Here is a 22,657-nt window from a genome sequence, read left to right as displayed (position 1 = left end):
GAGTGCCCAGCGGAGCTTTGGAGTGTGGTCTACGGGCTGCAGAACCTTTGATTCGGGCATCTTTGGTTCCCGGCACGTGGGCCGCTTATCAGTCAGTATGGTGTTCATGGGAGCGTTGGTTGGTGTCATGCGTGGGTAGCAGTGCTGGTGCAGATTAGGTGGGAGCCTTATTATTGTGGTTGACTTGGGGTGCTGCTTAGGGTTGGTCAGCAGTGAAGGTTGTGTCTTCCAGTAAGAGTAGAGGGGGAGGCTTGTTGGCCAGGGACATGGTGCTTACCTAGGGTTGGTTGGAGTTTTGGATCAGGCGGTCAAAAACAGACCAGGAAGGGAATGGTAAATGGGTAGCGTTTGGGGTGGTGCCTGTATCTTTGATGTTTCCAGTATGTTGTTTTCAGTCTTTTAATAATTTTCAACCTGATCAAAGGGGACCGCTATTGTGTCATGAGGATGGCTCTTTTTTGTCGAAATTTCAGTTTGTTAAGGTTTTCAGGAAGGGTTTGGCCTTGTTGGGTTTAGATGCTTTTCGGTTTGCATCTCATTCTTTTCGGATTGGGGGGCAGCAACGGAGGCGGCGGTTGGTGGTTTAAGCCTTGAAATGGTGCAGCGGATTGGGAGATGGGATTCCAGGCGGTACAAGAGTTATATTAGGCCTCAAAGGGTCTGGGCAGTTCCATATGATTGAGGGGATTGTTGTTGTTTTGCTTATAAGAGTTGGTGGTAAGTTGTTTGTGCTTTGTTATAGGTTCCACTCCTCTGTTGGTCTGGATCTTGGGTCATTGCTACGTCCATTGGGGAGCAAAGCATGTAGATGTGCAGCATGAGGGAAGGCAACTCGGTTTCTACAGGAATGTAGCTGTGATCATGTGCCTGGATGGAGTAGAACAGGGTCCTTCAGGATGTTCATAATAGCGCTAGGCTTGATAGACCACCTGATATTTTGGTTCTACATGTCGAGGGTAATGACCTGGGGGTTTGCCCGTTTCGAGACTTGGTGAGGGACATTAAGCATGATTTGGTTAGGCTATGGTTATCTCTTAGTGGTCTGTTATGGTCAGATATTGTTCTGCAGAAATGCTGGCGGCATGCTAGATTGATTGATAAGATCAATAAGGCAAGAATAAAAGTTAACCAGCGTTGTACAGTTTTGTGGTTAGGAAAGGAAGTGTGGCGGTGCATCATTTTGAGTTGGAGGAAGGGGATGAGGAATTCTTGCTGGCGGATGGGGTACATTTGAATGCTGTGGGCATTGATCTGTGAGCTCTTGGTTTACAGAGCGGTATTGAGAGGGCCATAACAGTTTGGTGTGGGGAGTCTCAGGCATTTGGGGTGGTCAAACGTCCTCGTTGTGGTGGTTGGGGGGTCATTTAAATTGGTGTTAAATTGGTCTGGGGGATCCGTGGGTATATGGATTCCTCAATGGGTATTATATTATGGTTTCCTGGTCTGGTGATTTTGGGGGGTTTTCAGCAATGGTTGGTCAGATCCAAAGGGTTAAATGGACAATGGAACCCATTGGGGTATTGGTGTTCCTGAGCCAGTGGGATAACGGCTGGGAGTAAGCTATGGTCTGTTATTTTGTCCACTAGATTTTGTGAGCTTCAAGGACCCTTCCTGTGTTATTTACTTAAAGGTTAAATATTTGTATATTTTTATAAATAACGGCTGCTGTTGCCAATTATTATCCAATATATGGTGTCGGCGTCTTTACTTGGGGCAATGGGTTTGGGGAAGGGATTGCTTAATTACGGGAAAGGTCAGAGATGGTTGCCCCACCTGAACATTAACAATACCAATGTCATGGTTGAAATCGCCGCAATCATACTGATGAGATGAATGATATTGTGAAATAATTTTTCCATACAATGAATGAGTGCCGTAAAAACAATTATCAAATAACAATGTCAGAGTTGTGTTTTTTTTCACAATTTCATCACACTTGAGTTTTTTTTACTATTTTTCAGTACATTATGTGGTAAAACGAATGGTGTCACTAAACATTACAATTAGTTTGACAAAAAAAAGCCATAATACATCTAGGTGGACAGTAAAATAAAACGTTATATCTCTGGGAAAAACGGGAGGAAAAAACAAAAAGCAAAAATAGAAATTGGCAGCATCAAGAAGAGTTTAAAGGGATTGTCAGGACATAAGCTACAATTGTGCAGACACGCTTTGTGACTACAGACTTGTGAATGCTCACATCATGCACACTCCATGCTGTAAGGATTCTCTGATGCCTGCGCCGGGAGTGGCAGGAGCGTAACCACAAATACATGATCTTCATATTTCTGGTCACATGTCAACTAGATGGGCACGGTCTTGCTCAGTACAATGTATTGCAGTCTAGTTGGAATGTGGCCGGCAGTGTGCAAATCTCATACAACACTGGAAAATCCCATGAGGATTCAGAAGCCTGCAGTTACATAGAGTAAGATTACATAGCATAAGATCGGACAACCCCTTTAATGACAGCTGATAGACTTTTTAGAGCAGTCACTAAGGTGCCTTATTGTACAGTTCTGCCTTTTTAAGACATCACTGTAGAATACCATTGCACTTCGATAGGGTATGTGCACACATTAAGTATTTGGTGCAGACATTTCGAAACCCAAAATGAGTCTTTTAGCAGGAAAAAACTCTGCATAAAAATGCAAGTTTTTGTTTATGAATTTTTTAATGTGTTTTTCTTGTTCATTAGTATTGATGAAAAATACTGCAAAAAGACTGAAAGAATTGACATGCTACAGATTTGAAGCTGTTTCAAATCTGTAAGGTGAAAATATGCAACATGTGCATGAGACTTCAGAACTCTAATTCACTGCTGGGAAGTAAAATGCTGCATTTTTCAAGGTAAAATTGTGCAGAAAAAACTCTTGAAAATGCGAAAAATGCATGTGAATATATCCTTATGATGTAGAAACCTCATCTACACACCTTTATATGGATACTAGCTATTGAACCCGTTCTACGCCCGGGTGGAGAGCATTTATATTGGTATATGGTCTCCATCCTGGTATGTGCTGCTCATATCTTGCTCTCCCATCCTGTCATGTGCTGCTCCATCCTGCGCCCCCATCCTTTCATGTGCTGCTCCATCCTGTGCCACCATCCTATCATGTGCTGCTCCATCCTGCGTCCCCATCCTGTCATGTGCTCCCATCCTGCGCCCCCATCCTGTCATATGCTGCTCCATCCTGCACCCCCATCCTGTCATGTGTGTGCCCCCATTCTGTCATGTGCTGCTCCCATCCTGTCATGTACTCCCATCCTGTGCCCCATGCTGTCATGTGCTCCCAACCTGCACCCCCATCCTGTCATGTGTGCGCCCCCATTCTGTAATGTGCTGCTCCCATCGTGCGCAATCATTCTGTCATGTTCTGCTCCCATCCCGCGCCCCCATTCTGTCATGTGCTGCTCCCATCCCGTGCCCCCATTCTATCATGTGCTGCTCCCATCCTGCGCCCCCATTCTGTTGTAATGTGCTGCACGCATTCTGCCTGTTCCTGTTTCCATTCTGCCATATGTTGCTCCCATCTTTCTGTCTCCGGCTCTACTGCCCGAGTGCGGCTGTGCTGAGTGCGGGCGGCTGTGCTGAGTGCGGGCGGCTGTGCTGAGTGCGGGCAGCTGTGTGTGGCTGTGCTGAGTGCGGGCGGCTGGGCTGAGTGCGGGCGGCTGTGCGTGGCGGTGCTGAGTGCGGGCGGCTGTGCTGAGTGCGGGCAGCTGTGCGGGCGGCTGTGCTGAGTGCGGGCGGCTGTGCGTGGCAGTGCTGAGTGCGGGCGGCTGTGCGTGGCGGTGCTGAGTGCGTGCAGCTGTGCGTGGCTGTGCTGAGTGTGGGTGGCTGTGCGTGGTGGTGCTGAGTGCGGGCGGCTGTGCGTGGCGGTGCTGAGTGCGGGCGGCTGTGCGTGGCGGTGCTGAGTGCGGGCGGCTATGCGTGGTGGTGCTGAATGTGGGTGGCTGTGCGGGGCAGTGCTGAGTGCGGGCGGCTGTGCGTGGTGGTGCTGAGTGCGGGCGGCTGTGCTGAGTGCGGGTGGCTGTGCGTGGCGGTGCTGAATGCGGGCGGCTGTGCGTGGTGGTGCTGAGTGCGGGCGGCTATGCATGGCGGTGCTGAGTGCGGCGCTGCTGTGCGTGGCGGTGCTGAGTGCGGGCGGCTGTGCGTGGCGGTGCTGAGTGCGGGCGGCTGTGCATGGCAGGGCTGAGTGCGGGCGGCTGTGCGTGGTGGTGCTGAGTGCGGGTGGCTATGCTGAGTGCAGATGGCGGTGCTGAATGCAGGCGGCTGTGCGTGGCTGTGCTGAGTGCGGGCGGCTGTGCGTGGCTGTGCTGAGTGCGGGCGGCTGTGCGTGGCTGTGCTGAGTGCGGGCGGCTGTGCGTGGCTGTGCTGAGTGCGGGCGGCTGTGCGTGGCTGTGCTGAGTGCAGGTGGCTGTGCGTGGCGGTGCTGAATGTGGGCGGCTGTGCGTGGCGGTGCTGAATGCGGGCGGCTATGCGTGATGATGCTGAATGCGGGCGGCTGTGCGTGGCGGTGCTGAGTGCGAGTGGCTGTGCGTGGTGGTGCTGAGTGCGGGCGGCTGTGCGTGGCTGTGCTGAGTGCGGGCGGCTGTGCATGGAGGGGCTGAGTGCGGGCGGCTGTGCGTGGTGGTGCTGAGTGCGGGTGGCTATGCTGAGTGCGGACGGTGGTGCTGAATGCAGGCGGCTGTGCGTGGCTGTGCTGAGTGCGGGCGGCTGTGCGTGGCTGTGCTGAGTGCGGGCGGCTGTGCGTGGCTGTGCTGAGTGCGGGCGGCTGTGCGTGGCTGTGCTGAGTGCGGGCGGCTGTGCGTGGCTGTGCTGAGTGCAGGTGGCTGTGCGTGGCGGTGCTGAATGTGGGCGGCTGTGCGTGGCGGTGCTGAATGCGGGCGGCTATGCGTGATGATGCTGAATGCGGGCGGCTGTGCGTGGCGGTGCTGAGTGCGAGTGGCTGTGCGTGGCGGTGCTGAGTGCGGGCGGCTGTGCGTGGCTGTGCTGAGTGCGGGCGGCTGTGCAGGGCTGTGCTGAGTGCGGGCGGATGTGCGTGGCTGTGCTGAGTGCGAGCGGCTGTGCGTGGCTGTGGTGAGTGCGGGCGGCTGTGAGTGGCTGTGGTGAGTGCGGGCGGCTGTGCGTGGCTGTGCTGAGTGCGGGTGGCTGTGCGTGGCTGTGGTGAGTGCGGGCGGCTGTGCGTGGCTGTGGTGAGTGTGGGCGGCTGTGCGTTGCTGTGCTGAATGCGGGTGGCTGTGCGTGGCTGTGCTGAGTGCAGGCGGCTGTGCGTGGGGCTGTGGTGAGTGTGGGCGGCTGTGCGTGGCTGTGGTGAGTGCGGGCGGCTGTGCGTGGCTGTGCTGGGCGCCGAGTGCTGGGGGCCTGAGCAGGCGCAGACACCGGCGCGCTGTGGGGTTCAGGTGCCAGAGTCGCCGCTAGCTCAGGCCCCCGGCACTTGCTATATTTACCTGTCCCCACTTCCATTGATGCGCGCTGCTCCATCCTCCACATCCTCTGGCTGTGACTGTTCAGTCAGAGGGCGGCGCGCATTAAGCGCGTCATCGTGCCCTCTGAACTGAACGTCACAGGCAGAGGATGTGGAGGATGGAGCAGAGCACATCGATGGAACGGGGGACAGGTAAATATTGCATACTCACCCTCCTGGCTCGTCCCTGCTTCTCCGTTGGAGATCGCGGTGTGCGTTCAGTGCTTACGCATACCGCGATCTCCTGGGAGCGTCACTCAGTGGGGTCCAGACTGCGCCGGCGCTTGCGCAGTCTATAAAGGCTTCGGACAGAGTGACGCTCCCAGCATTATATTATAGATACTCCCCATGCCTTTTTTAACTTTTACAGTATACATATGTACACACAGATGCTATTTTTGTTTGCGGTAATTTATTTTATATATTCTTTTTAATTTGCAGGATATTCTTTTATTGACAGTAATTTTAAGTGTATTTTTTATGATCTAACATCACATGACCTCAGCAAAAGCAACATGGTGCTTGAAAATTATCACTGCAAATTGCATCATATTTAGGCCAAAATGGGCAACATTCTAAATGACCAGTTAAAAAAAAACAAAAAAAAACAAGGACGTTGGTATCATCGTGCATAGAAGGGATAGGAAAAAGTTTTGACCAGTGGCCAAAAGTTTGTGAATGTAGAAGAAACCCAACTGGTGTAAAATCTTCAGGACATCAACGCATTTCTCGATGGAGTGGGATCCCTAGAGGTAGTGGAGACAGCAAGTAAAGGGATGCTCTATGGGGAACGAGTGCTAAGGCTATAGTTATGTCAGGAACCTGAGGTAAAGACTGTAACCTATTGTGTCCTATCCCAGATGCTCCACTGTAATGATTGTGAACTGTTCAGTAAAAGTTTGACTGTTAAAAAGTACTTGGCATCTCCTGGATTGTGTGCGGCGGTTCCTGAAGATGGAAGCCTGGAGTCAGTGGAGGTCTATGGTCCACAAGTGAGTGTGATGCAGCCCACACCTAACAGCACACCGGACTGGGACATGATTCTCCTGTAGGGTGCCACAGCGTGCAGAAGCAGCAGCTCATCAACGACTACTCCGCTCTGGAACCTTACACATGTGAAGATGTTTTACTTATATACAAATAAAGCTGAAGATTTTATGTTGAGCTGGATTTCTTCTACTAAGTTCTCATCATCATCGGTGGTAGCGTTGTTCATTCTGTGCTCTGGAGGGGCTAGGCAACTGTGGTGAGCTGGCTTTTTTCCTATCTCCAACTAGTAGTTTGTGCAGCATAAGATCACTTGAAATAACAAATCTCTGTTTTGTTTTGTTTTTTATTATCTCAGGTTTTATTTCAGAAAAAAATTAAAAAAAAACAGAATGACCTAAACAGAAACTACAAACTATACCTAAATGGTATATTCCCCAGCATTTATGGCCATATCCAATTTTCTAAAATATAATTTCCTTTGTAAAATACATCAGTATATTTTAGACCATGTACTTGTCTAATAAAAAAACACACCATTAGTGTTGAGCATTCCGATACCGCAAGTATCGGGTATCGGCCGATATTTGCTGTATCGGAATTCCGATACCGAGATCCGATACTTTTGTGATATCGGGAATCGGTATCGGGATCGATATTAATGTGTAAAATAAAGAATAAAAATAAAAAATATTGATATACTCACCTCTCCGACGCAGCCTGGACCTTACCGCTGTGAACCGTCAGCCTTCTTTGCTTAAAATGAGCGCGTTCAGCACCTTCCTTGACGTCACGGCTTCTGATTGGTCGCGTGCCGCTCATGTGACCGCCACGCGACCAATCAGAAGCCGTGATGTCATCCCTCAGGTCCAGGCTGCGTCGGAGAGGTGAGTATATCAATATTTTTTATTTTTATTCTTTATTTTACACATTAATATGGATCCCAGGGCCTGAAGGAGAGTTTCCTCTCCTTCAGACCCTGGAAACCATACAGGATACCTTCCGATACTTGGTGTCCCATTTACTTATATTGGTATCGGGTATCGGTATCGGCGATATCCGATACTTTTCGGGTATCGGCCGATACTATCCGATACCGATACTTTCAAGTATCGGACGGTATCGCTCAACACTACACACCATCACAATTGTTATCCATGTATTCAGAGCATATACAGAAATAAATCTCAAGGCATAGAAAAGTAAATGTGTTATTAAGAATAATTACACACAGAATTGAAGAAAACTGCATTTGTGCCCCATATCTTTGTTTTTTCTTTTACAAGAAATAAATACACAGAAGAATACATGTTTCTCCTGATAAAAAACAGTATCAAATTCAAACATACGTTTTCTCCAAACTATTAACCCGTTTAATAAAGCCATAGAAAATTAGCTAAATTTGTACCAGAATTCATGCCTGGAGAACAGGTTAACGAATGATAATAATAATATAATAATAATACTAATCTGTTAGAAAGTGTTGGATAATAACAGAGCAGCCCGCTGCTTTTGTCCCATCCTCTTTAATTGTTGACAAAAGTGATAAAAATGATTAATGTAGAGACTCACCTAGAACCCGACCCAGTGTCAGAGATTTGATCGCTCTAAAGTAGACGTCTGATAAGAAGTTCTGCCTCTGCTTAATTGTCTTGTCAAGCTGGAAAAAAAAAATTGAGTGAGAACCAACACTTCTCAGCTATGTCAAACCTTCTTTATGTAGTCTGTAATAGACTTTATGCAGTTATGTATCTCCATGGTAACAGACTACAACAACCTGTAGTCACAGTAATTTTTTATATTTAGAGTTGAAAGGTTATCAAGAAATCGAGCATAGAGACTACAATGGACTTTTTTGTAGTCTTTAAAAGGAATCTGCTGTTTTAAAAATTGTGCCTGATCTGCAGGTAGGATGTTAGAAGGCTTGAGGAACTAATCACACTTTTTGCGGGAAAAGTTTCAGTAAAATTTTTATTTTATTCCATAAAATACCTGGTGTTGGTATGCATGTAAAGATAGGTGTCAATTAGAGATGAGCAAGCAATAACATTTTGCATGCTTGTTACTAGAGCTGAGCAATTGCTAATGCTCCAGTGCTCGTTTTAAGTAATGAGTATCATGAGAGTCAATGAGAAATCCAAACATTTTTCTGGTAGACACTACAAAGATGTCTGGGAGGCAGTGAAAATGTTCAAATGGATGGGAAAAGTGCTGAATGGAAAGAAAACATCATGGGGTAGATCCCTGGAAGCATCTCTGACTCTCAGATCACTGCTGAGAACAATGGTCTCACACTTTTACTCCACTTTCAGGACTGACAAAAAAACATTCAAAATCGACAAGAAATTGGAATTTTCAGGACAAAAAAATGTTGAGAAATATTCTTTCCTGTATGAGGACTTTTATATAAGTCAAAAATATATAAATATTTTTTTTTTAAATATAACTTAAAGTAAACCAAAATTGAAATCTTTAGTAAAAAAATTGGAAATTTCAGTATAATTTATGAAAGAATCAAGAACTGCCAAAATATGATGTAAGAGGGACTCAAATATAACCTGTATTAGACATAAAAGAGGGCCTTATACAGATTCTATTCAAATTATCATGTATTGGTACTCGTAGACTTATATAGGCTTTTGGGGAGGGTTAGGTAGCACAGAAATGTACTCAAGAAGAAATAATACTCTATGGATGAGCAATTGAAACCAGATGAATTTTGGAACACATTTTTGGAGAATTACATACCACTGAAATTTACCCCAAAGCACATAATACTCTATAGATGAGCAACTGAATCCAAAAACATTTTTCAAAGATTTTTAGCAGTTTTACATTCTACTGTAATGTAGCAATAACTGTGTTCAACTGTATGAATGACTGATTAATTGAGTCCCGAAAAATTTACTTATTGTAAACATTTTGAAAGTGTAATTGATGTACTTCTACACTCATAAAAATTTTGCATAAAGTGCAAAACTAGAAAAAATTATTAGGAGGGTCATTCATAGACCCCTGAAAGACAACAACTGACAGGCCTCATTACTCGTACATTTATTAAGGCTTTGCACAAAGTACAAAGCCAGGGTAATCCATACAACCTTGAAGGCAGTGCAAAGCCAGGGAAACAGTGCAATCCCACAGTTATTTTTTACTATGTTCACTAAAATGCTGAAAGTGAACTGCCATTATGATTCCACATGGTGCTCCCGCTCAATGTCGGCAATCCCTCAATTTCCCTGCATACCCCTAACTAAACACACACACATATAAGTATAATTGGTTGGGAAAGTAGGAAGCCTCACCCCTGCTGTTAGCATTGTCTGATGGGAATTTTTTCAACATATTTGCAACAATGTCCTTCTATTAAAGCAACATTTTAGAAGACCTCTTCACGTCAGAAAGAAGAGATGCAAAGACTAGAGATGAGCGAATATTTAAATGTTCGCATTACGATCGACGAATTTGCAATATTCGGAGACCCCATCTTCTGATGCTTCCTCCTCTCTCACCATGGCAAGTGTTGTCACACAGGTCTCTGGCTGCAGAACCTCCACTTGTTTACCCCCTACATTTGAGGTGACTGAAAGACTGTCAGCTGATATAGAAGTGGACGTGCCTGCTGTTTTTGACTGATATTACATACCAAGCACACCCCATCTTTCTTAATCAACCGTAACATCTCTGCCTGCACCTCTCGCACTGTCCAGCAGTTTGTCGTGTTCACCCTACTGCACCCTGTGTCAGCACAGCAGCGAGCCCTCGTTTGTGCAGTTGTGCTCACGTAAAAGATTCTTTCCACCTACACATGACAAAGTTAACAGCTTGAACTTCACAATCTTCAATCTACTAATAATAATAACCTTATTTAAATATTGCAAACACATTCCGCATAGCTTTACAAGTCAGCAGTTCATATAAAATAGTCAAAAGTTAAAAAGTTTAAGCTAATCATACAATTAAAGCAAAAATAATTATGACTCTGCTTTTCAAAGCTTACAGTCTACAATGAGGTGTGGGTGGCACAAAATATATCTGCTTATTTAGAATGATGATCCAACCATCTTTAGGAAATGGGGGTAGATAATGGCTGCATGAGGCTTTTGGGTACAGTTCAGTTTGATGGCAAATTATGTTCAGAGAAGTAGAGAATAGGCTATATATATATAAAAAAAACTTATTAGGGAACGTAATAGGCTGCCCTAAACCGATGTGTTTTTAGGAAATGCCTAAAAATGTCTAAGCTGTTGTTATACTCCTAATTTCATGGGAGACAAAGGGTAAAGGCCCCGTCACACATAGCGAGATCGCTAGCGAGATCGCTGCTGAGTCACAAGTTTTGTGACGCAACAGCGACCTCAGTAGCGATCTCGCTATGTGTGACACGTACCAGTGACCCGGCCTGTTGTGAATTTACCTTTTGGCTCCCTCTAGTGGCTACTAGTGTTTTTACTCTGGGTATGTCTATCATCCCTTGTATGCTCACCTGGGTCGTTAGGTCAGGGGTGTTGCTATATTAGCTCCCTGGACCTTCAGTTCAATGCCTGGCAACGTTGATATCAGAGCTAATCTGTAGTGCTCTTGTCTACTGATCCTGGTTCCTGCTTGATTAAGCTAAGTCTGCTTTCTTGCTTTTTGCTATTGTTTTTGTTTTGCATTTTTGTCCAGCTTGTACATAATCTGTATCCTATCCTTGCTGGAAGCTCTAGGGAGGCTGGAGTTCTCCCCCCGGGCCGTTAGACGGTTCGGGGGTTCTTGAATCTCCAGTGTGGATTTTTGTTAGGGTTTTTGTTGACCATATAAGTTATCTTCCTACATTCTGCTATTAGTGAGTGGGCCTCTCTTTGCTAAACCTAGTTCATCTCTGTGTTTGTCATTTCCTCTTACCTCACCGTTATTATTTGTGGGGGGCTTGTATCCAACTTTTGGGGTCTATTCTCTGGAGGCAAGAGAGGTCTTTGTTTTCCTATTCTAGGGGTAGTTAGTCCTCCGGCTGGCGCGAGACATCTAGCGACCAACGTAGGCATGTTCCCCGGCTACTTCTAGTGTTGGCGTTAGGAGTAGATATATGGTCAACCCAGTTACCACTGCCCTATGAGCTGGATTTTTGTACTTTGCAGACTTGCTGATATCTCTGAGACCCTCGCCATTGGGGTCATAACAGTTTGCCAGGCCAGTATTAAATGTTAAATGCATTGCAGAAGCGGGATTATAAGAAAGAAAGTTCTGAGTTTTTTTTTCTTTCTCTCATTTTTTTTTTCTTTTCCACTTTACCTCTGAGTGGCTTGTGATTGCTGCAGACATGAATGTCCAGACCTTGATTACAAGTGTGGACCAGCTTGCTGCTCGTGTGCAGGGCATACAAGATTATGTTACCAGAAATCCTATGTCAGAACCTAAGATACCGATTCCTGAACTGTTTTCCGGAGACCGATTTAAGTTTAGAAATTTCAGGAATAATTGTAAATTGTTTTTGTCCCTGAGACCCTGTTCCTCTGGAGACTCCGCTCAGCAAGTGAAAATTGTTATTTCTTTTTTACGGGGCGACCCTCAGGATTGGGCTTTCTCGCTGGCGCCAGGAGATCCGGCATTGGCTGATATTGATGCGTTTTTTCTGGCGCTCGGTTTGCTTTATGAGGAACCCAATCTTGAGATTCAGGCAGAAAAAGCCTTGCTGGCTATGTCTCAGGGCCAGGACGAGGCTGAAGTGTATTGCCAAAAATTTCGGAAATGGTCTGTGCTGACCCAGTGGAACGAGTGTGCATTGGCTGCAAATTTTAGAAATGGTCTTTCTGAAGCCATTAAGAATGTGATGGTGGGTTTTCCCATTCCCACAGGTCTGAATGATTCTATGGCCCTGGCTATTCAAATCGACCGGCGGTTGCGGGAGTGCAAAACCGCAAATTCCCTCATGGTGTTGTCTGAACAGGCACCTGAATTAATGCAATGTGATAGAATCCTGACTAGAAATGAGCGGAAAATTCATAGACGCCAGAATGGCTTGTGTTACTACTGTGGTGATTCTACACATGTTATCTCAGCATGCTCTAAATGTCTTACTAAGGTTGTTAGTCCGGTCGTCATTGGTAATTTGCAACCTAAATTTATTCTATCTGTAACTTTGATTTGCTCACTGTCATCGTATCCTGTCATGGCGTTTGTGGACTCAGGTGCGGCCCTGAGCCTTATGGATCTGTCATTCGCCAAGCGCTGCGGATTTGTTCTTGAGCCATTGGAAAATCCTATCCCTCTTAGGGGTATTGATTCTACGCCATTGGCAAAAAATAAACCGCAGTTTTGGACACAGGTTACCATGTGCATGACTCCCGAACATCGGGAGGTAATACGTTTTCTTGTTCTGCATAAAATGCATGATTTGGTTGTTTTGGGTTTGCCATGGTTACAGACCCATAATCCAGTCTTGGACTGGAAGGCTATGTCAGTGTCAAGTTGGGGCTGCCATGGAATTCATGGAGATTCCCTGCCCTTGTCTATTGCTTCTTCTACGCCTTCGGAAGTTCCGGCGTATTTGTCTGATTATCAGGATATCTTCAGCGAGTCTAAGTCCAGTGCACTGCCTCCTCATAGGGAATGTGACTGTGCAATAGATTTGATCCCTGGCAGTAAGTTTCCTAAGGGGAGACTGTTTAATCTGTCGGTACCTGAACATACCGCGATGCGTTCATATATCAAGGAGTCTCTTGAGAAGGGGCATATCCGTCCTTCTTCTTCCCCTCTTGGTGCAGGATTCTTTTTTGTGGCCAAAAAGGACGGATCTTTGAGGCCTTGTATTGACTATCGGCTTTTAAATAAGATCACTGTCAAATTTCAGTATCCTTTGCCGTTGTTGTCAGATTTGTTTGCCCGGATTAAAGGTGCCAAGTGGTTCACCAAGATAGACCTTCGTGGTGCGTACAACCTTGTGCGCATTAGGCAGGGCGATGAATGGAAAACCGCATTCAATACGCCCGAAGGTCATTTTGAGTACTTGGTGATGCCATTTGGGCTCTCTAATGCACCTTCAGTTTTTCAGTCCTTCATGCATGACATTTTCCGGAAGTATCTGGATAAATTTTTGATTGTTTATCTGGATGATATTCTGGTTTTTTCTGATGATTGGGACTCGCATGTGGAGCAGGTCAGGATGGTTTTTGAGATTTTGCGTGAAAATTCTTTGTTTGTAAAAGGCTCAAAGTGTCTCTTTGGTGTACAGAAGGTTCCCTTTTTGGGGTTCATTTTTTCCCCTTCTGCTGTGGAGATGGATCCAGTCAAGGTCCGAGCTATTCATGATTGGACTCAACCCTCGTCAGTTAAGAGTCTTCAGAAGTTCTTGGGTTTTGCTAACTTCTACCGTCGTTTTATCGCAAATTTCTCTAGCGTTGTTAAACCGCTGACGGATATGACCAAGAAAGGCTCTGATGTAGCTAACTGGGCTCCTGCTGCCGTGGAGGCTTTCCAGGAGTTGAAACGCCGGTTTACTTCGGCGCCTGTTTTGTGCCAGCCTGACGTCTCACTTCCCTTTCAGGTTGAGGTGGATGCTTCGGAGATTGGGGCAGGGGCCGTTTTGTCGCAGAGAGGCCCTGGTTGCTCTACTATGAGACCTTGTGCCTTTTTCTCTAGGAAGTTTTCACCGGCAGAGCGAAATTATGATGTGGGCAATCGGGAGTTATTGGCCATGAAGTGGGCATTTGAGGAGTGGCGTCATTGGCTCGAGGGTGCTAAGCATCGGGTGGTGGTCTTGACTGATCACAAAAATTTGATGTATCTCGAGTCTGCTAAATGCCTGAATCCTAGACAGGCCCGCTGGTCATTGTTTTTCTCCCGTTTTGACTTTGTGGTCTCGTATTTACCAGGTTCTAAGAATGTGAAGGCCGATGCTCTGTCTAGGAGCTTTGTGCCTGATGCTCCTGGAGTCGCTGAACCTGAGGGTATTCTTAAGGAAGGAGTTATCTTGTCAGCGATTTCTCCAGATCTGCGACGTGTGTTGCAGAGATTTCAGGCTGGTAGGCCTGACTCTTGTCCACCTGACAGATTGTTTGTGCCTGCTAAATGGACCAGCAGAGTCATTTCCGAGGTTCATTCCTCAGTGTTGGCAGGGCACCCGGGAATTTTTGGCACCAGAGATCTGGTGGCCAGGTCCTTTTGGTGGCCTTCCTTGTCAAGGGATGTGCGGTCATTTGTGCAGTCCTGCGGTACTTGTGCTCGAGCTAAGCCTTGCTGTTCTCGTGCCAGCGGGTTGCTCTTGCCCTTGCCTGTCCCGAAGAGACCTTGGACACACATCTCTATGGATTTCATTTCGGATCTCCCGGTGTCTAAAGGCATGTCTGTCATCTGGGTGATATGTGATCGTTTCTCCAAGATGGTCCATCTGGTTCCTTTGCCTAAGCTGCCTTCCTCTGCTGATCTGGTTCCTGTGTTCTTCCAGAACGTGGTTCGTTTGCACGGCATTCCTGAGAATATTGTGTCGGACAGAGGATCCCAGTTTGTTTCCAGGTTCTGGCGATCCTTTTGTGGTAGGATGGGCATTGATTTGTCGTTTTCGTCCGCTTTTCATCCACAGACTAACGGACAAACGGAACGAACTAATCAGACTCTGGAGGCGTATTTGAGGTATTTTGTCTCTTCTGATCAGGATGATTGGGTGACCTTCTTGCCGTTGGCTGAATTTGCCCTTAATAATCGGGCTAGTTCTGCCACCTTGGTTTCGCCATTTTTCTGCAACTCCGGTTTCCATCCTCGTTTTTCCTCGGGACATGTGGAGCCTTCTGACTGTCCTGGAGTGGATTCTGTGGTGGATAGGTTGCAGCGGATCTGGAATCATGTGGTTGACAACTTGAAGTTGTCATAGGAGAAGGCTCAGCGTTTTGCCAATCGCCGCCGCGGTGTGGGTCCCCGACTTCGTGTTGGGGATTTGGTATGGCTGTCTTCTCGATTTGTTCCTATGAAGGTCTCCTCTCCCAAATTTAAGCCTCAATTCATTGGTCCTTACAAGATATTGGAGATCCTTAATCCTGTATCCTTTCGCCTGGATCTTCCGGTGTCGTTTGCCATTCACAACGTATTTCATAGGTCCTTGTTTCGGCGGTACGTTGTGCCTGTGGTTCCTTCTGCTGAGCCTCCTGCTCCGGTGTTGGTTGAGGGCGAGTTGGAGTACGTGGTGGAGAAGATCTTAGATTCTCGTCTCTCCAGGCGGAGGCTTCAGTACCTGGTCAAGTGGAAGGGCTATGGTCAGGAGGATAATTCCTGGGTGGTCGCCTCTGATGTGCATGCGGCCGATTTAGTTTGCGCCTTTCACGCCGCTCATCCTGATCGCCCTGGTGGTCTTGGTGAGGGTTCGGTGACCCCTCACTAAGGGGGGGGTACTGTTGTGAATTTACCTTTTGGCTCCCTCTAGTGGCTACTAGTGTTTTTACTCTGGGTATGTCTATCATCCCTTGTATGCTCACCTGGGTCGTTAGGTCAGGGGTGTTGCTATATTAGCTCCCTGGACCTTCAGTTCAATGCCTGGCAACGTTGATATCAGAGCTAATCTGTAGTGCTCTTGTCTACTGATCCTGTTTCCTGCTTGATTAAGCTAAGTCTGCTTTCTTGCTTTTTGCTATTGTTTTTGTTTTGCATTTTTGTCCAGCTTGTACATAATCTGTATCCTATCCTTGCTGGAAGCTCTAGGGAGGCTGGAGTTCTCCCCCCGGGCCGTTAGACGGTTCGGGGGTTCTTGAATCTCCAGTGTGGATTTTTGTTAGGGTTTTTGTTGACCATATAAGTTATCTTCCTACATTCTGCTATTAGTGAGTGGGCCTCTCTTTGCTAAACCTAGTTCATCTCTGTGTTTGTCATTTCCTCTTACCTCACCATTATTATTTGTGGGGGGCTTGTATCCAACTTTTGGGGTCTATTCTCTGGAGGCAAGAGAGGTCTTTGTTTTCCTCTTCTAGGGGTAGTTAGTCCTCCGGCTGGCGCGAGACATCTAGCGACCAACGTAGGCATGTTCCCCGGCTACTTCTAGTGTTGGCGTTAGGAGTAGATATATGGTCAACCCAGTTACCACTGCCCTATGAGCTGGATTTTTGTACTTTGCAGACTTGCTGATATCTCTGAGACCCTCGCCATTGGGGTCATAACACCGGCCCCTGCTGCGAGATCGCTGGTCGTGTCGGAATGGCCTGGGCCGTTTTTTGGTCGTTGAGGTCCCGCTGACATCGCTGAATCGGTGTGTGTGACACCGATCCAGCGATGTCTTCACTGGTAACCAGGGTAAACATCGGGTTACTAAGCGCAGGGCCGCGCTTAGTAACCCGATGTTTACCCTGGTTACCAGCGTAAATGTAAAAAAAAACAAACAGTACATACTCACCATCTGATGTCCGTCAGGTCCCTCGCCGTCTGCTTCCCACACTGACTGAGCGCCGCAAAGTGAAAGTGAAAGTACAGCACAGCGGTGACGTCACCGCTGCGCTCTGCTCTCACTGTACGGCGGCTCAGTCAGAGCAGAAAGCAGACGGCAAGGGACCTGACGGACATCAGATGGTGAGTATGTAGTGTTTGTTTTTTTTGGTAACCAGGGTAAACATCGGGTTACTAAGCGCGGCCCTGCGCTTAGTAACCCGATGTTTACCCTGGTTACCCGGGTGCTGCAGGGGGACTTCGGCATCGTTGAAGACAGTTTCAATGATGCCGAAGTCGTTCCCCTGATCGTTGGTCGCTGGAGATAGCTGTCTGTGTGACAGCTCCCCAGCGACCACACAGCGACTTACCAATGATCACGGCCAGGTCGTATCGCTGGTCGTGATCGTTGGTAAATCGCTATGTGTGACGGGGCCTTTAGAGGTGAGTTATCTTGGTAGGAGATTGAACTGAGCCAGACAAAGATAAGATCAGGGGTGTTACCCTCTTTGTGTGTCTCAGAGGTTGAAAGCTGTGAGAGGCCACAAGAAGTGACTAGAGATAGAAAGTGGGATGCAGTTGGGGAGGTGGTGCTGTTGAAGTCTCCCAGGATAAGGTTTGTCAATTCTGAGTACATGAAGTGTGGCAGCAACGCATAAAAATGGTCAAGGAAGTGGGTGGGTGAACCTGGGGGATGGTATATGACTGCTACTCTGAGGGAGGGGGATGGAAGACCCTGATGGTCTGAACCTCAAAAGAAGAAATGCGTCCAATCAATCTGTATTTATTTATTTGGCTAAAAACTGGATTGGTGGTGGCAGCGAGGAGTGTAGGGTTATCGTGGAGTTAGAAGTGATTGACGGGGGAACATACACATAATTCCATGCTTTCTAATCCGGAGGTGGATAAGCCCTACGCTCACTAGTAGTTTTCTGAGATCTAATTATTGTGAACAGCTTGTGACATCCTTAGATGATCGTCGCCTAATCGTGTCATTGTCTGGATGATAGGGGTCAGCTGAGAGCTATTTGCTACAAACATCACAGTGCTTGTTTCTGCATGACTCATGACCTATGATCTCTGTAATTATTGCATATCTACTCCAATCTGTTGGCCACAGAAATGTAACCTTTCCACCTTGTGGATGCAGATGGTTTCAGAAAGCTGATGGTCCTCGCAGTCGCCCAAGTACCACTTGCCCAGTCACCATTACTTCTCTAAGAAAGATGTACCTGCGCTACAGCAGCAAGTCCCAGACAACATCATCCATTCCCTAAAATATTCTCTCTGCCAGGGTGCATTTCTACACTGACACCTGGACGAGCAAGCATGGACAGGGGAGTTACATCTTGATGACTGGGCACTGGGTGACTCTGGTGGCTGTGGGGGCAGTCTGGGGAGGGGTTGCTGCACAAGTCTTGCAATCCCCAAGGCTTGAAGGGTGCTTGGGGGTGGAGAAATAAACCACTACACAACATAAGATGGATAACTAAACGACTAGTCAACAGGGGTTGGATAATTAAACTACTTAACAGCTAGAGTTGAAGAACTAAACCATGACACACCATAAGATGGATAAATAAAATAATAGACAACAGGTGTTAGAGAACTCAACTAAACAGTTATGATTAGTGTTGAGCGATACCTTCCGATATTTGAAAGTATCGGTATCGGATTGGATACAGATACCCGATACCAATACAAGTCAATGGGACACAAATATCGGAAGTGATCCTGGATGGTTCCCAGGGTCTGAAGGAGAGGAAACTCTCCTTCAGGCCCTGGGATCCATATTCATGTAAAAAATAAAGAAAAAAAATAAAAAATATGGATATACTCACCCTCGGACGAGCCCTGGCTGTCACCGCTGCAAGCGTCTGCCTCCGTTCCTAAGAATGCAGAGTGAAGGACCTTCGATGACGTCGGGGCTTGTGATTGGTCACGTGACCGCTCATGTGACCGCTCACGCGATTAATCACAAGCCGCAACATCATTGCAGGTCCTACACTCACTGCATTCTTAGGAACGGAGGCTGCCAGTTGCACCGCTGAGGTCCAGGGGCCGTCCGAGGGTGAGTATATCCATATTTTTTATTTTTATTATTTATTTTTTACATGAATATGGATCCCAGAGATGGAGGAGAGTCTCCTCTCCTCCAGACCCTGGGAACCATAAGCACCGCACACGCCTGGGAGCTTATAGGAACTTCCGATTCCGATTTCCGATATCACAAAAATATCGGAACTCGGTATCGGAATTCCGATACAGCGAATATCGGCCGATACCCGATATTTGCTGTATCAGAATGCTCAACACTAGTTATGATTGCAGAATGAAACAAATTAAAACCAGAACATGGAGAAATAAACTAATAGACAACAGTGGTTGGAGAACTAAACTACTAAACAGTTATGATTGCAGAATGAAACAAATTAAAACCAAAACATGGAGAACTAAACTAATAGACAACAGGGATTGGAGAACTAAACTACTAAACAGCTTGGGTTGGAGAACTAAACTATTACACACTAGGGGATGGAGAACTAAAGCACCAGACACCAAGGTGTCACTAAACACCAAGTCTTGGAATCCCCAGACCTCATGAAAGAGACCGAACCATGAGCGCTTTCTTGCAGCTCTATCTGCAACATGATTGTTACCCGTATAGATATGATTCAAAATAGTGCTGACCACTGGGTTGCCAGTGTGTTCTATTCATGATACAAAAATACATTTTGCCAGTTGCTTCCCTCCCTGGAATGGGGTGCGCCCATGCTGCAGCATCAAAACATGCTGGTAGACAATCTTGACAGTGGTTTTCCCAAGAAAGAAGTGAGGCACACAGTTTGCATCTCAGTGATACGCTTCTAACCACAGAAATGTTAAGTTGTCAACGCAAAAATTTGCAGCCTTGCAGCGCTGTAGACCTGTGTTCCTACAAAAAGACAGCATCTGCAAAGAGTTTGTATGTTCTACTCGTGTTTGCGAGGGTTTCCTTCAAGTAATTATTTTTCTAATCAGACTCCAAAGACATAAAGATAGTATGGGCTGGGCTGGGTAGTATCTCCCTGTCTCATGCCTTCCTTCATCTCCACCTGGTTTGCACACATAGCTTCATGCCTAAATGTGAGCAGTCACAGTTTAAATAGGCATAAAAGTGAGATCACCATCTTTGTTGAGTCCTCCTAGTCCTGAGAACTGCACAAATGTGAGACATCCACGCCCACTGTCAGTTGTTATTTGCAGAGGCTGACCAGAGTACTGACTGGCATGTTGGAGTTGATACTCAACAACTGATCTACCACTGGGTAAGAGGAATTGGTGTTACCCCATTGCACAAATCGTGGATCCAGGCATTCGGACCAGCGAGTAGGGTGCTTAGATGACATGTGCCTGATCATGCTGGTGGTGGTTAGGTTCTTAGTGGTAAGGTCCCTGCTGATCTTGGCATGGCACAGGTTGCAAAGTACCATTTTTTTGTCTCAGAATTATCTTTAAAAAGTCCCAAACTGGGAAACCTTAAACTCTTTGACGTAGGTATTCAGGAGTGTTGGTGCTCTGCAGAACAGCTGCCCGCCTTTTCCCTCTGGTCACACCAGTGCCTTTTTAGTGCTGCCTATCATTCCTTCTCAGCACTGCTGGCCTTGCTTTGCATGTCAGATTACCAAGTTTGGTCGATTACTTCATCATCCAACACCTTGTCTTCCACCACTGCACCCTGGTCCTCCTGACTTGGTGACTTGACAGCAACAAGCTGACTTATTCGCAACTGTGTCTCATCATAATTTTCCTGCTTAGACAAAACTTGCTTTTTCCTACCATCATTTTCTTGTAGCATGGCTGTTCTAAGTTTTGTGCATAACCAAACAGCATGTTCTCCTGTTCCTCTTGGAACATGCAGAGTGAGGGGACACAATGAAAAAATGATGTTAACAGCTCCTCGAAGTGTCCCAGTGTGGGATCACTTGCCTCCTGGGACTCAACATGGTGGGAGGAAGGGGGATCAGGATGAGGATGAAGTGATCCAGACTGTTGGCTGGTGAGACTGGACAGTGTGGAAGACTTGGCAGTGCTGCCAAGCATGCTAGAGCATTATCTGCTATCTAACATTACAACAGTTCGCACTGCTCTGGCTTCAGAAGTGGTGTACCGTGCCTCCCGGCAAAGTGGGACAGGAAACTATGTGTCATGGATGGGAGTGTTTGTTGTGCTCCAGCAACAGGCGTAGTCACATTTACCCTCGATGACTGTGTGCCCCATCATCAGCACTTCCACTTCCCCTTCATTTATCACATGCTTTATGCATTTTCTAATTGCTATGTCATTTGAAACCAAGTTTTTTTTAATATAAATAAAAAATTGGTTATTGACTGCAGTCAAAGTGGTTTTTTGGAGTTTAATACCACTGATATGTACCACAGAGCATATAATACTGTATGGATGAGGAATTGAATCCAGATAAAAAATTCAAAGCTTTTTGAAAGTGTAAGATATCACAGAAATGTACCCCACATCACGGAATACCCAGAAATTTTTTTAAACTTTGTATATCACAAAAATGTACCATAAAGCATGGAATACTCAATGGATGAGTAATTTAATTCAGAAAAAAATGCAACACTTTTTGGACTGTTATATAACACCAAAATATACCACAATGCACATAAAACTCAATGAATTGTGAGGTGGCCAGGGTGGTAGTCGTGGTGAGGGCCTGTGGTTGTAACACCCCCTGGCACCCCACAAAGGAAACATAATGTCCCATCTGTTGTATGTGAAATGTGCCCAGCAGAACACTTACATTAAATACCGGGATTCCCTCTGGATCCATATTCATGGTTTGCACAATCAATTCCAGACTCCGTATTCTTACTCAACAGTTCAACTTTACTGGAAAACAGGGGTTTTGGCACAGGGGTAACAAAGTCCACATCCACTTCCTTTCCATGAGCTCTTTCCAGTACAGAGGTAACACAGTGCACATCTCATTACATTCCATGAGCTCTCCCTGCTTCTCTTCTGACACATTCCATCCAGCAGATGCTCCTTTTACTCCTACGGCTTTCGTGCCCCTAGGCCCAACATCTTCCCATTTCCCCTGTCCGATTTCAATTGGAAAAGGTAAAAGGCGCGTTCAGCTCTGCCTAGTCCCAGCCATAGGCCCCGGATTTTTTTTGGAATGGTTACTTCTTTAGATGGTGACCACTCGCACGCTGCTTAGCCTGGGGTCCCACATTGCCTCAGCAATCTCCAGCCCCAGAGCTATCTGTCTTCCCTCTCTTGTAACTGCATCACCAGTCCTCTGATCCTAATCAGGAAGTCTCTATACTATATCTCACTGCTCTATGCTACGCCCATCTCTAACTACTCCCAACTGGAAACTCGCTTATTCTAGCTATACTTGATCTTGCACTCTCATCTCCTATCTCTATTGTGCCCGAATAATCGATTCCCAATATTGTCTTTTCCTAACCTCTATGTCTTTCCTTAATCACTTGTACAAAGTAGATGTAAAACATATACATACATAGCAATGTTCGTAAAACTCTATGGAACAGCACATGTTTAATATTAACACTTAACATAAAGCATCGAATAGGAGTCAGCCTTTGTGTTAGCAATATTCTGTGATTAATTTTATATTTTTCTTCTTATGATTAGCGCTTTAATAAAAAGAACATTACAAAATATTATTTCTTTCCCCTCATCATATGAATTGCAGTATATAATCCCCAGTCCTGTAATTGACACCGGTAATCCTTTATTGGAAAATCACTTACAACGTGCTTGAATTTCATAATTGTTGGGTCATTCACTAT

At 46.1% G+C, this 22,657-nt stretch overlaps 1 protein-coding gene across 1 annotated transcript in view; it reads right to left on the bottom strand.

Moving 5' to 3' along the window:
- The window catches only part of LOC143815804 (contactin-associated protein-like 5), a 1,144,596-nt gene that overhangs the window by 40,405 nt on the left and 1,081,534 nt on the right, over window positions 1-22,657 (bottom strand). Inside the window, exon 21 of the mRNA XM_077295418.1 lies at window positions 8,028-8,115. Coding sequence (XP_077151533.1) covers window positions 8,028-8,115 — 88 coding nt within the window. The remainder of the gene's footprint in view (window positions 1-8,027; window positions 8,116-22,657) is intronic.

This window comes from Ranitomeya variabilis, chromosome 3 (assembly GCF_051348905.1).
Source record: "Ranitomeya variabilis isolate aRanVar5 chromosome 3, aRanVar5.hap1, whole genome shotgun sequence".
Lineage (NCBI taxonomy): Eukaryota > Metazoa > Chordata > Amphibia > Anura > Dendrobatidae > Ranitomeya > Ranitomeya variabilis.
This window is presented reverse-complemented; position numbering and strand designations above follow the sequence as displayed.